Here is a 14,991-nt window from a genome sequence, read left to right on the forward strand (position 1 = left end):
GGGCATTTTAGCTATACCTATGAATGTTTTACTTAAAATTGCAATGTTGTTTACATTTAGTGTTTTCATGGAATGGGCTTTCCCTTTGCCTCTAGTGTTCTGTGGTTTTATAATGCTGTTTTCCTATTTAGAATATATAAGAGGTAAATAAAAACAATTATAGAAAGTGCAGAGACCATAATCAATTACTTTTGATTACCTATACAAAGAAGTGACAAAAGGGTTTTCTTTTTGAAAAATGCTGATGTCTGGATACTAGCAATTACATGAACCAGAGATAGCATTCTTACAATTTCTTTATAGAAATTCAACTAATTAAAATTATCAGTGTGTTATTTAAAAATAAAGTAACTGACAGTAACCTATTTGACTGCTGGAAAGTTATGAGTCTTCTAAGTGTTAAGAAATTAACAGGAGTCCTAAATACTTCTGTACAATAATGGTGACTGTCTCTAGTTTTGTTCATGATTTGGGATTAAGGTTTCTTTGGTCAGTTTTTGATTTGTTTGTTTTTGTTTTTTTTTAATGTTATGGTAAATATGCAATAGTTTTAATTTTTTGAGGGATTATTTTGTGAAAACTGGAATACATATTATTCCACCTAACATCTGCATGCAAAAAATGATGTTTCTCTTGGGATTTTCTGTCTACTGCACATAGGGTGCAAATCCCCCTCCTCTCAGTCAGCCAAGACATTCTGTGAGTTTGGCAATTGCAAAGAAACTTGTTAAGAGTTGGGTACACACTAACTGTGGTGCTGTAGTGTCTTGGAATGAAATGTGTTTTTACATCCAGCGCTTTTTGGGGTTATTTATCCTAGTCTCTGCTAATGGAGTTGTGCTATCAATGACTTAAAGAGTACTGTTAATATTAATGAGCCTGAAGACAACAAAGAGGTCTGTGTGACTGACATGGTAAATACCACCTCCAGAAGAATCACTGTGCTAAGATTGCTGTAACAAGCTCCTTAAAAAGTTTCTTCCCCAGAGTCCCTTTTCATTTCTCTTGATGCCACATGTGAGAGAGAGAGCTAAAAAGAGTCAGGAGGTTTAATTCTGTGATTGCAAAGATCAAAGATTTCTATATTTGTAAAATTTTATTTTGGAAACATGTCCTCAGAAGCTGCTAATTCTCTACATGCTTGTCTAAAAGATACAGTTCATTTTAGTGTCTTGCTACTGTTTCCAATTTAATAATGAAGAAATTTGAGGCATTCTGGTCAATTCAATTACTCAGTTCAGGCTCTTCTCTAAATTCAGAGTAAGTTCTAGGGAGCAATAGGACTTACACAAAGCATTTTACTAAAAGCACACTCATTTAGATTATGGATGTTTTAAAATTTTATATCTTATATGTAATATAATCAGAGAGCTTAGTAGAGCTTTTTGAGTGAGGCATATAGTAGTACATACTGTTTTTCCATATTGTTTTTCCTACTTTGCTCTTTTATTACTGATCTTTGATAGGCAACACAGACAATTGGGTAGTAAAAAACATTTGGCATTTTTTGGAACAGATTTTTGGAAATGACAGTATTACCTTTTATATTTTCTTTTACAATACTTGAAAAAATATATTTTTAAGGGGTGAGTCAACACAAGATAAAATTGCCCTTATGTCCACTCCCAAGTTAGAAACACACATTCACAGGGATTTGTGAAAGCAGAAGAACAGGGTACCAATCTTCAAGCCTGTATGAAAACCAAATGAACTACATTAACATTATGGGAAATTGCTAAGAAAAATTAATTTGACTATTTAGAGAGTATATGTGGTTGTAGAATGAAATGACCTTGATTATGCAAAATACATCCATGTGATGGAGAGCTGGTTGATGGTGGCCAGGTTTTCAAAGATGAGGTTAAAAGAAGCTTGAACTAGGTTTTTACTACCTCCAAGAGTGAAATTATCTTCTCTCTAGAAGATGTCCTTTTGGGATTGAAGAAATTCCTAACACCTTAAAGTCTGGTTGGTGCAACCTGGCTGTTATACTCTATGGACATTAGTATTGGGTCTGGGCTAAATAATAGTCTGAAGTTATTAAAAACTGGCTAATTGCAGTGAGGGATAGAAGGATTAGTCAAAATGGATCTTTTTCAATTTGATCCACTTTGGTACTATTGAATTATTGTAAATATTTATTTAACTCCTGCCATATTTCTTATGTGTTGATGAGGTCTTTAAATTATAATTGCAGTTTTCTTAGAACTTTGTTGCTTTAAAAGCAGATATTACTGTAAGGAATTGATCTAAACTGAGAATTAGCCAAATAGAGTTAATGATGAAAAGCACAGTAAAAACCCCCAAAGAATTCATGTAGGTATGGTATATCAAATAGTATATACTTATCTATGTACAAGCTTATATATTAGCTTATACTGCTGCATTCTTTAGTGTGATTTTAGAAAGAGTAAAATCAACTCTCTACTCAGCTGATAATACATATTTTGCAATATAATCTCTTGCATTTCGTCAAAGATGTCTTGATAGCATGATATGATTTAGAAAACAATTTTCAAGTGGGTGTTCTTCTTATGTATTTCACTTATTTTCTCCACCAGGAGAAACTTTTCTTTGGTTTTGATGTTCTATTCTGGAAATGTTTCTTATCAAATCTCATAAGAGATGCTTGCTTCCAATCAATCAGAATTTTCAACACGGTAGGATTATATATATGATGACTTGAACACTCCTTGTGATATATTAATGTTTGTAAAAAGTTAAAAGTTCTGAGACCAACTCTGCATATTTAATGTGCTGCAGAGTAGAAATAATTGAAACGTGACATGATGGAAGCAAGCATAGGGAGGCCTTGGGCAGGCATCTGGAGAAAAGATGTGCAAATATACAAGTTCTTGTTCAGAGTATTTAGGAAATATTTTGCATTCTATTGAGACACTTTATTCTCTGAAGTTCCACCTGGTTTTATAGGATCATTTCCACTTTGTATTGTGAAGAAAGAGAGGAATGTCCTTATTGCTCTGTAATTGCAACATAATGTGTTATGCATGCTGGTCAGGGTGAGATTTGCATAATAATGTGTCCATTGGTAAATCTGATATTACTGATTTAATTTTAGAAAGCAGATAGATGTATGCTTAAATTTGTTGTCACTTTACTGGCACATCTGCCATTTTTATTTCCATATTTTTTTGAAATGTCGTTTTGATAATATTGCAGCTGAGGAAAATGAAGAGTGTATTGTTTCCAGGCAATTTCACTAATGCAATAAAATATGATACATTGTATGGTACAGCAGCATGCAGAGAACAGTATGTATAGTTTTCAGATTTAACCTTACTTACTGTACTAAAAGACATGCAGAAAGCATTTTTCTGAATTTGTTTTCAATCTGTTTTATTTTCAGGTATTGCTATTTCTGATGAACTTGATAAGGTAAGACTGATAAAAGATGTCTAATGAGCAATACAAAGAGACAAATGATTATGATAAGGCACATGCCACTGTCCTGGCATACACACGTCTGTTTTGTTAGGGTCAGAAGAAGTTTGGGTATGGAAAGCTGTATGGGTAAGTACAGTATGTGTGGATACATTAAGATGTTGACCAAGGATGAGCTGTCAAGTGTGAAAAAAAATAAGTGACTGAGTTTAAGAGACTGTTAGTGAGATCATGGAACACTTTTAATCTTGACATCATCTTTGCTTAGTATAGTCTGTTGGATTACATTGTGTACTTTTGGAAACATTTAGTCTTGAATACCTCTTATTAATGAAATTAAATTCTGCATTTCCAAATAGGATTTGTAAGAATACCTAGAAATTATTTTTACTGCCCAGATTTACTCAGGAATGCACAAGGCATAAAGATCAGTCTTTACCTCCTTGCTGAATGCAAAAATGGTGTCTTCAGTTCTGGCCATTTTTGTTACCTTACACAGTTAACAGGAATTTTAATTCAAGATCTAATAAGTTATACATTGAAAGAGTAATCAAGCTATGTTTATTTAAGTACTTATGGAAACAGAACCAATTTTTCTTCCCTATTCTCAGCAGTGAGCAGCAGTGTGCTTCTTGTGCCAAGAAACTTGCATTGTGTTCTTGGTGTTAGAAACCACTGCTGTTAGGAAAATGAGTTCAAAAGGTATATGAGACACAGGAATAATGCCTAATGTAGAACACTTTGTTTTTTAAGTAACTTTTCTTTCTGCTGGTAAAATGAGGACACAAATCCTTCTGACACAAGTCGTATAAAGTACCTTCACTGTGTTCTCCAAGGAAGGCCAGTAAGACTGAGAAATGTTACCATGCGGTCAAGTGTATCTGTGGCTGCCATTTCCAAACGATGGCCTAAGTCTTCCACCTGTTTCCATAACTGGGCTCAGAAGTGATGATAAACACAATTAGAAAGTCCTTCCATTAGAACCCTCACCTCTAAGAATACTTAAGAAGAACTCAATTTGTAATTGTTCTGTTGTTGAAAAAACCCTAAAGATACTCTTTGAGGGAAGAAGACGACAATTTTGGCTAGATCCTGGTATCACATACTTTTTACATATATGTTTTAGCAAATAATTTCTGGTTGGTTTGGTTTTTTTAAAACTATGATATCTTATTGTTCAAAAATCTTAATGTTTTTTAAATTTAGTTATTCAATGTGAAAACTGAGATGGAGAACATAATTGGGGAATTTCCACAGGATGCAGTTTGAGTGAAGAGTCAGGGTTTTTTTGTTACTATATACTTTAGTTTTTAAAATTTAAAACTGGAGGGTGGTAGGCTTAAAGAAAAAACAACTTGGAATTAGGTTGTATACATTCAATTAATACATTTAATGTTCTTGAAATCAGAAGCTATTTCTACAAAAACCCCAAACAATTAAACTCTCTAGCATGCACCAATTGTGCAGTACAGCTCAACAGGCTTTCAGCATAGATTTAGAGAAGAAGAGTGATTTTTTTTTACCTCCATGATCTTAAGTGAACTTCATTTCTATTTCTTGTTTGACCCTTTAGGGATTTTTAATTAATGTAAAATCTAGTCTGTTTTAAGAATAGAAGCATGGCCAGGACCATTCTGTGGAATTCTGCCTCCTAGGAATGATCCCTTACACAGGCTAATTCCTGAAATGTTCCTGTGACTTGTTTCTACATGTATTATTTGTCTTGGGCCAAAAGCAGCTAAAGACAACCTGGTAATAGTTGTTTTAACATTAAAGACAATTGGTTCTATTTCACTTGAATGTGTTCACAGGTGATGTTTGTTTTTCAGGTATAAATGTAGTCAAGTTTTACATTTTTAATACCTGCTGATACTAGAGCTTCTTTATCTAAACTGTAGCAGCACTGAATAATTTTTGAAATAACATTCATCTATGGTTTGGATGAATAATTTAACTCATCAGGTGCATGTCTTTGAACTAGAACAATGTGGCCAAACTTGGCATTGGATTCTAGTAAAACATCAGCATTGCAGAGATGTTATGAGAGATATATAAAACTCTTCTGTGTGCTCTCCCTTGCTTTACTTTCTTGATGAATAGGAATATTTTGGGGAACTAAGACTACGAGAGAGCCCATAATTATAATTATGCTGTTTTATCTGTGGTTTAGATTATGAACCTAGAGAAAACAGAGAATGCATGTGTATGTTTCTTTAGTTTTGATTCTTTATTTTTGTTTCTGATTGTCTTTTTAAAAAAAAATATTTCTTTCTGGGTTCAGTAACCTATAGCTGCCTTTGTCAGGGGAGTACTTAATCAGCATTTTTGGTTGATGTAACTCCCCCTCCAAGTAATCCAGTTAATTAGTTAGTTGCTTAGTTACTCTAGCATTTGGAAAAGCAGTTTGCTCTGAATCACTTTTGTGAAAGAGTGTTTCATTTAAATGGATTCTTGCCAAATATCTCCTAGTATTTTTGTCAGTACTTAGAGCTTTTGTCCAAGACACTAATAGAGAAAATACAGGCACACAAGGTGAGTCTTTCAGTAAATATGGAATTTTCCAGTTTGACGTAATCTCCTAAAATTTCTGAGTTCACTGGTAACCTTGCAAAAAAAGCCCAAAAAACCTAAAATTATTGCAATTAAAATAGGTTTATTGTAGCAATTACCTTTTTTTTCATTAACTTCAGGCTTGCAGAGGTGTTCTGTCTCTCTTGATGATTCAGCCTCTGTCTCTAGGCCATGGAAGCTATGTAAAGACAGAAACTGGCACTGCAAGTACACTGTGTAAGGAAAGGAAATAAGAAGGGGTGCCTTGTCAGTCGCATATTTTAAAATGCAGATTTAATATAATACATATTTTTGAACTGGCTCACCCTCATTGCCACTGGGCAGAAACTAGTGAAGGATTTTCGGAAACTGCGCGCTTCTATGCATAATGTCAAGGGTTTAATGTAAACAAAGAGCTAGGATGTTTGCCTTTTTTTTCATATTCACAGAGTTCTAGGCTGAAAAAAAAAACTCTTGAGGAAAACACTGAAGAGTGAGACCTGTAATAACATTGTGACATTTGTCTGAAATTCCCAGTGATATCTTCCAGTCACATCAAACACTAATAATGGGAGATACTAAAGTATTAAAGATCCAGAGTTAGACCCAAGTGAAGATCTAAAAAATTAATAGTAAATTTTGACCCTCAATGTTAATACTAAATTTTTTTCTATGCTGTCTAGGGCATACTTTCCTCTTATATGTAGTATTCTAAAATGAAAACAGGTTACAATTAATAAAATAGAGTAAAAAACTATTCTTAAGTCATAAAAATAAACAAATTTATTCTCATCCTGAAGTATTTCTCACTGTGGAGATTCCCTTAAAATCCATATCAGAAAATAGGAATACTGAGCTTTTTAAGTGATGCATAAATGAATGGATATACAAATGCTGTCCTCTCAGATGGAGGTTGCATCCAGCAGCCATATCTCAGCCTGATGTGAAAAGTAGAATCAGCTGTTCTTTCCCTTCTTCTCCTTTTCTCCACATAAAGGAAGCTTGAGTGTGTCAATTTGGTAGCCACTGATGTGGATAAGTGGATGACACCTGGACTGCACCATGAAATAGTCCTCTTTGTTTTAGTGCAGATTTAAATACCAACCTGTACTGAAAATATTTCTGTGCACATTAATGTCACTGTCAATATCTTCTTTTATTTATGGATGAATATAAATTGGAAATCAATTAAGATTCTGAAGTTTATATGAAAAAAAGCAACCAAAACTATAACATCTTGCTTGAGAACAGAATACTTCATCTTAATATTTTGCAGCCTTTGAAACAGACTGCCAAATGAACATCCTGGTGTTCTAAATAGAGCTGTCTCTGCTTCTCCATTTGGTGCTTTCACTGAGGCTGCTTATGTAGTTGAAAGGAGGACAATAAATTAGGTCAGTGAAACCATAGTGTACTAATCTAACACAATTCAAAAAAGAAAGCAAGGTAATAAAGTGGGGCAAAGAATGACTAAGTAATGTAAATTACATTTCTGTTGAGTATGAAAGTGCTACTTTATCCCTAAAATGCCTACAAAAGAAATTAGCATAGCAAGGACAGTCACAGAATGCATGTTCTACTTATTTATATGTTGATTTTGCAGTGTGTAGTGTCAGGAAAAACTTATGGGCAAATTTTTTGGTGCTTTGCATTTTCATTTAAGGGACTGAAAGCTTTTAGCAAGATTGACAGTGCAAGTTATTCTAACTGGCTAATTCCAGGAACAATTTTTATTAATTATTAGAAATTAACCTAGGGAGAAAGGACAGGATAAAATAACTAGAATAACAGTAATAAACCTCAGAAGGGGCCAGATGGTTAATTAACTAATGTATGCACCTTGTGTAATGAAGGCATTATGAGCAGCGAAACAATCTTTTTTCTAAGCTCACAAGAATTGTTACACTTGTGACAATTTACGCTTGTCAAGTGCCCAGAGGTGACTGTCACCTAGTCTACATTCCTTGACTATGCCACAGCTCCAAATAAACGCACAAAACATGTATTTGTAAGTACATTAAAAAAAACCCAACTCCAGTGGTTAAGTATCCTAAAACATCTGAAGCCATGGATTCAATTTTCAGTGGTCCTTGGAGAAAAAAAACATTGTGTAAAATTGAATTAGACAGTCAAGTGATGGACCAGTATGGACAGAGGTTTGGGGAGTGGAGTGTGGAAAAGCAATCACAGGCACATTGCAGAAAGCAAAACAAAAGAACAAGGGTGACTGAGTCAGATCCAGGGCCTGGATTACATTTGACTCTCAAAATAGAGGTTTTTGTGCTCAGCAAAACTGTAGCATCTAGCCAGAGGGTAAATATATTCATATTGAAAGCACTTTGCAGCATTTTTTGGGTTTTTTTTTATTTCTTTGTTGCTTTCATTTCAGTAGAAACTTCAAACTTCTTGTAGTGTTTCTGTTTCAGTTAGGAAGAGATTTCAAAAGTGGTTTGTTTTTAGGAAGGAGATAAAATATGGTTTCTGGCCACCTAGTCAGTGTGCTGTACTTTTTCCAGATGCTTTTTGTTTGGAAAGCATTCTTTTATGGCAGGAATATTTATTGAGGCACTAAGTTAGGTAACAGCCAAGGATTTGCTTTCCTATAATTTTCACTCATCAAACAATAGAAATATATCTCTCCTAATTAGGCACAATGTGTTTGAAATATCTTTAGTAGCCTATAAACAGTTTAATTAAAAAAAATAATTATTCCTATTGCATAATTTCATATCCTTTTTTTTCTGGTATACAGGTGTGTTTTTTAGTTTGACTATGCTGTTCTAAATGACCCTTTATCTACAACCATTCTAGTAAAATTGAAAACAGAGGTACTCACTACATCAGAATGCTTTTTCATACAATTTAAGGACAACTTGTTACTTCAATCTAAATTCCTAATATGATGTTGCAAGTTATTGCTATTGTTTTGAGTATGTCAGTTATATTTTGCTTGCTTCTTGTAATCCTGTCCAGTTTATTGTCCTCCAGTAAGTGGTTAAAAATAACTTCAGAAATGCTTTTTATTCAAATGTTAATACCATTTTCAGAATAGAAAGATACATTATGTAAAACCTAGCAGGGTTATTTTTAAAATGCAAAATGCAGATGTAGTTATTAATTTTACATTAATTCATAATGCAAATAAGAGTGATGCTATTAATCTACAGCAGTCTTTTGGTTGGGTTTTTTTAATAAAAGTGGCCTTGTGTTGTTTAGCAGAACAGACACACTGAGGGTTTTAAGAACTGTGCATTTATTAAAAAAAGGGATTTTTTTACAGTTGCAATTAAAAAAAAATAAATGAGTGATTTCAGGCATCGGGGTACACAATTATTTCTTGGAATTTTGTTAATGGAGAACTTTTCATTAGTCCATCATTGTTTCTGGGTATTTTGTAGCCCTCTGAAATGATAATGCAATGTATTGGTTTTGTACTTCTAAAATTTTTTTTCTTTTCTTTTTCTGTTTACATCTATGGTTGAGAACAAACAGTGCATTGTTATTTTTTGTAATTTTTATTTCTCTTCAGGACACAGCAGGTTTTAACACCCCCCTTCTCAGACCTCGTGTTATTGGAGAATGGATTGGCCGTGAAGAGAATGATGCAGACCCTCTGGCTGCTGAGATGCTGCAGCCACCAATACCAAGAAATAAAAATGAGCAGTGGGACAGCGAGGATAGCAGCAGTCCTGGAGGAAGGTGGGTTTTTGATCTGGCCTAGAAACTTTATATTTTGTGAAACAGATATGTTTTTGTTACAAAAATTCCATTTCTGAGGGCAGAGTGCAGGGATTTTGAATTCTCATGGCATAGTATGGGCACAGGCAGAATAAAAAGAAGTCATTAATATGTGGCTTTTTTCTTCTCTTGCTTTTCTAAATGATTAACTTAATACCCATTTACAATCCTATGGATTTATTCCCATGTGGAAAGCTAAGTGTATTTTGACATAGTTGGGGTCCATTGTATAATAATATTTTGATGGATGGCTTCATTCAAATACTTCATACCCCTCCATCTTTCTCAGGCTGGTAGTAGCTATTTATTAATCTTCTTGACACTTAAGCGATAAATCTGGTTTTCTCAATTAAAGGAGAGATAGGCAAGGGAAGTGGTATCCATGGTTTTTTTAACAGGACTTCCTAATTTCATTTTCATTTCGCTTCTTAGCTTTTTTGGTGTAAATAACTAGTCTTTCTCAAAGTGAAATTTTGTTCTCTGCAGTAAATAATTTCTGAAGATTTATTGTGCTTGACTGAAAGAGTTTGTGCTTCAGCTACATGGGAGAGATTGTTATAATACAAGGCGTCAATTTTACATGATTTAAAGATATGTTTATCACAGAAAGTTAAATACTCACAGCCTTGCTTTAAAAGGGATAAATCTTCTGCAATGCCTCTGTTAATTGACTTAGGCACTTATGTTTCTCCCTTAGCCTTGGAGCATATCTCCTGGGTTATAACTAGTTCTTTGATTGAAGCAGACACCTTTTTCTTCCTTTTTTTAGAAGGCAGAAACTCTCTGCTTTCCCTTTGAAAAGGTCTGAGGTATTCCTTCACTTCACATTCTTCCATGCGCCTTCTACATTGGAATTCACCTCCCTGTCACACTGAAACTAATGTATCACTAGCTGTGCTCTTACAGACTGCATTCATTAACTTTGCTCACATCTTGGGAATATTTGTTATCCATGAGTACTTTGTTTAATTAGATTGTCGTGGGGGTAGCTGCGAGTACTACTATTTCAAAGAAGTAGCAGCGTGTAGCAATGATCCCTCAGCCAGCCCTTGGATGGGAACCAACACAACTCAGACTTTGGGTCTCTTCAGTGCAGTTCTGGTGAAAAGAATGGAGTCAGCAACTGACGCTGCAGCTTGATTGTGGAGGCCTGGGTTTCCTTTTCCTTATTCAGCAGTTCAGTAAAGGCATTGAATAAAGATCTCTTCCATGTTTCAGAGCAAATTGAGGATATTGTATCCCTTCTGTCAATAGAAAGGAGAAGAAATAGGCATCTCTGTCTAATTTGCAGAAGGGAGCAAAGAGGTCTAATTCTGAGCAACAGACATGATTCCAATCAGTGTGGTTTTCTCTTTGTAGAGGGTGGTACAAGCTGAGAGAAACCTCACAGCTAATGCTATAATTAAAAATGTGATTAATGGCTTTGAGTATAGTATTTGAGGAATCATGTCAAGTATCATGTCAAAATTAGGTTTTCTGCTGTGTGAATAAGGAGAATATAGGGAACTTGATGCCAGGAAAGACTCATGGGGTACTGATGCCTCTTTTTGTAGGTGCAGTAAGTGCTGAAGGCCTACTGAAAGATATGTATTGCTAAGTGGGTGTACTGATTTTCAGTGGAAATGAGTAACTACTAAATTACATGCAGCGTATGGATTTACATTTGGATGACTGATTTTATGTCTGGGATAATTCTTTGCTTCATTAGCATTTTATCAGCTTTTGTGTGGCATTTATAAATATCGTATTTGCAGTCTTGCAAAGTAATCATAAAGTTGCAGATCTTCAAGATAGTGGTGATACTAAAATTGATGTCAACTATGTATGGAAATTTTAAATACCCATATTGATCAGGGTTAATCTGAATATTTAATAATAGTTCACTAATAACTGTCAGTTTCTTCAAGGTCTGATTTAGTGTTACTGTGAATTAAAGTACTATTAGCAGAATTTTGGAAATGACCACACACCAAATGCATGAGACAGGTACCAAGTAATAATAACTTAGTTTTAATGTAGCAAATAACTAGTGCATCTAAAAATAGTTGGAAGAGTGTGTTTGCTCTCAAAAGAGTGACTTTATCAGTTGTAAAGAAAGTTTGTCTATGTCATCTGTATTTCAGTAATCTATTTCACAGTTAATGTAGCCTTAAGTAGTTAAGTTACCTTTTGTAAAAATAAGTTTCATTTTGGAAAATGAAAGAGAGGGCAGTTTGAAATAACCACATTAAATGTTTCCAGTTTTATTTAGTCACACTTTTAATAAAAGGTGATAGATTGTTTATCACTATTTATCAGGATTTATGGGATAAACCAGCAAACTCTTAGAACTATTTATAATACTCAGTTAAAATACAAGAATGGGAAAGTCAAAACTGTAATCATTCCATTATTTCCAGGTCATATGTTTTGTTTTACCTGTCACTAAACATAAGGAAATGATACATGTATGAAACACTGTATAAATATCCAAAGGATTAGACACTGACAAATCACTGGTACAGTAAGTGGCATCTGTGTGGTGTGACAGAATCACCATTTCCTCCTGAAAAACATGCATTCCTGTGATGATGAGCAACAGAAGCAGACATGTCATATATACATGTCATAAAGCACGGCCGGTAACTCAAAAGGAAAAAAAAGAGCAGCTGAAAGGACAGGTGTCACTACTGCTCTGACTGGGAAAGACGACGTAGCCAGTCTGAGGTAGCTCTGTTAGAGATGTCTTGTCAAATGGGTGAAGGGTCACCTTTTTGTCCTTAATCTTGTGGATTGCTACAGAGGAAAGATTGTGTTTGTGACTGGTTTAGCACTGTGCTGTAAGGAAGAAAGACAAGGCGATAAGTGATAAGAGACCATAGAAAAGTGCTGAGGGCAATCCTGCTGGTACTGAGCTCATCTTTCAGAAATTTGAACTACATGAAAATAGGATTAAACTCATTTCCAAGTCACTGTTAGTAGTTTTCTACATGAAAAATTTCTTGGAGGAATTCTGAGAAGATGCAAGGCTCTTTGGAATCTTCCTCCGGGAAGGAGGAATGTATGTACACAGTGGGGAATTTGAGTGGTTTTTGTTAGATACTCTTGTCTCTGAGAGCGTGAAATGAACTAGAGCTTGCAGAGACCCCATCCATAACCTGATGTCCTAAACTCAAAGTCCATTCTTCATCTCCAAGGTGCACTTTGTCCTATTTTTACTGAAGAAATGAGCAATTGTTGATTATACTAAAAATCATACATTTGCAACAATTCTGCCTTCCTGCAACAGACTGTAAGGACAGTCTGAGGTGTTGGTGGTACGCTCATGAGGTGATCCTCATGTGGGGCACCAAGCTTCTGTCTGTTTTGTGTTGATACAGGGAGGAATGACAAACTGTAGCAAGTCCTGCCTTAGACCTTTCTAACATCTGTACAATTCCAGTTGTCTATTCTTTAGGTCAGAGGCACAACTCTACAAATCAGGAAAAGTGTTATAATCCTGTGGGGTAATGGTATCAAAACTACTCTAGAGAGCAATTCTTTGTTGTCATCTTCTTTCTATGCTTATCAATATCAAGAGCTTAGCAACACTGATTACTAATTGACATCCTGTTGTTCTATACGTGTAGCTTATTTAGACTTGATTAGTACACATAAAAATCAATGGGAAATTTCACAAATTCAATCAAAACTTTAAGTAGAAACTGAAAACACAAAATGTCTTAGAACATACAATTATCAGGGAATGAGTGATGTATTTTGAAGAGAGCACCAGTAAGAGAAAGTTGTCCTTTCCTCCCTCACAGCTTAAAAATGGAGCCAAAGACCAAAGGATTAAAACATCAACAGCAGCAACATAAGAAACTGCTGGCTGCCATGCTTTCTCAGGACTCCTTTGATTCTGCTCAAAGCACAGCTCCATCTGTAACCGAAGAAGACATTGACAATGAAGATGATGCAATGGAACTACTGGGTAACTGCAAAAAATTATGTGTATTTTCTGAATTTTTTCATTATAAAAAGTCAAACAGAGATTAGTCAGAAACTGCTCCCTATGCTTGAAGCTGAAGTATTTAGCAGCTGTGCGAAGGTTCATTAGGGTTTTACGTGAAATTTTCAGGAGAAATGTAAGGAGGACCATAAATGTGTGTGAATAAACTCCCAGCTGCATCCAAATTCCATGAAATCAAATGCTTCAGGTGCTTAAAGTAATTAATTTGGTTTCCTACATAAATCCCTTGCACGTTTTACTTGCAGAATGTATTTCTGTACAAGGAACAGAATCAGCTTCACTGTCTTTCATCTGGTTCTACTTTTTCTTAGCTGCATCACAGTTTTAACTTCAGTAGATTTTTTTTTTTTTTTTTTACTTACTAGCTACATAAAGCTTATGTAATGTGAATTTGTAACCTCTTCAGAGGATTTGGTTGTAATTTTCCGCTAGACTGTATTGTATCTTAAATTGCACTCTAGAAGACTTCATGCTCGTTGCTGCCTCCCTTTCCCAGAATTACTAATTGTATTTAATTAATAATGGTTCTAATTGTACTTAATAATTTCTTTTCTGTTATTTTTCAGATTTTCAGTGTATGATGCTTTAAAGGCAGTCATGGATTTCATTATTTGTTAACAGTTTCTGTTCAATGGAACTTTTTGTGGAATCAAAGCATGGGAAATTCACAATCTCAGAATAACTGAGGTTTCTTGAGTTTATGAATTCTGGCATGATTTTTCTTTTTCAGGTTGGACCTTAATCTAAAAATCAGGAAAACACATGCTGCTAGTTTTACTTTCTATATTTCTGTTGCAACCTTACTATAGTCTTCAAAGAAACACAGTATAGTTGAGATTGGAGGGGACTTCTGGAGGTATCTAGCACAGCCTTTTGCTCAAAAAAATCAGCTATTGCAGGTTCTCATGAGTGAACTTTGACTTTCTCCAAAGATGGAGATTCTACAACATCTCTGGGTAGCCTGTTCAAGTGCTTGACCATGCATATGGTAAAAAAAAAAAAAAAAAAAAAAAAAAAAATATATATATATATATATATTCTGTTTGATTAATTGTGAATTAATACAGAATTTCCTTTTATTTTTCAGTAGTTTTAAATTTGATACATGCATCTGTTTTACAAGAAAGAAGAGAATGGCCTGCATCACTCATTATTTATTATTCACTCATTATTATTTGCATGCAGGATAGATTTTTTGTTAATTTCTGTGCAGATAGTGAGCAAAATGTATCCAATAGATGTACAGATTTTTTCTTCCAGACACTTGAATCCCTGAAGATATCTGGAATCAAGAAGGCAGTATAAAGGAA

The 14,991-nt window shown here is 34.6% G+C and overlaps 1 protein-coding gene across 2 annotated transcripts in view; it reads left to right on the forward strand.

Annotated features, from left to right (window-relative positions):
• The window catches only part of C1H8orf34 (chromosome 1 C8orf34 homolog), a 150,262-nt gene that overhangs the window by 44,872 nt on the left and 90,399 nt on the right, over positions 1-14,991 (forward strand). For both annotated transcript variants that reach the window (XM_059861819.1, XM_059861828.1), the window contains 3 exons: positions 3,368-3,396; positions 9,482-9,651; positions 13,476-13,642. In XM_059861819.1, the coding sequence (XP_059717802.1) occupies positions 3,368-3,396; positions 9,482-9,651; positions 13,476-13,642 (366 nt within the window). The remainder of the gene's footprint in view (positions 1-3,367; positions 3,397-9,481; positions 9,652-13,475; positions 13,643-14,991) is intronic.

This window comes from Haemorhous mexicanus, chromosome 1 (genome assembly GCF_027477595.1).
Source record: "Haemorhous mexicanus isolate bHaeMex1 chromosome 1, bHaeMex1.pri, whole genome shotgun sequence".
Classification (NCBI taxonomy): Eukaryota; Metazoa; Chordata; class Aves; order Passeriformes; family Fringillidae; genus Haemorhous; species Haemorhous mexicanus.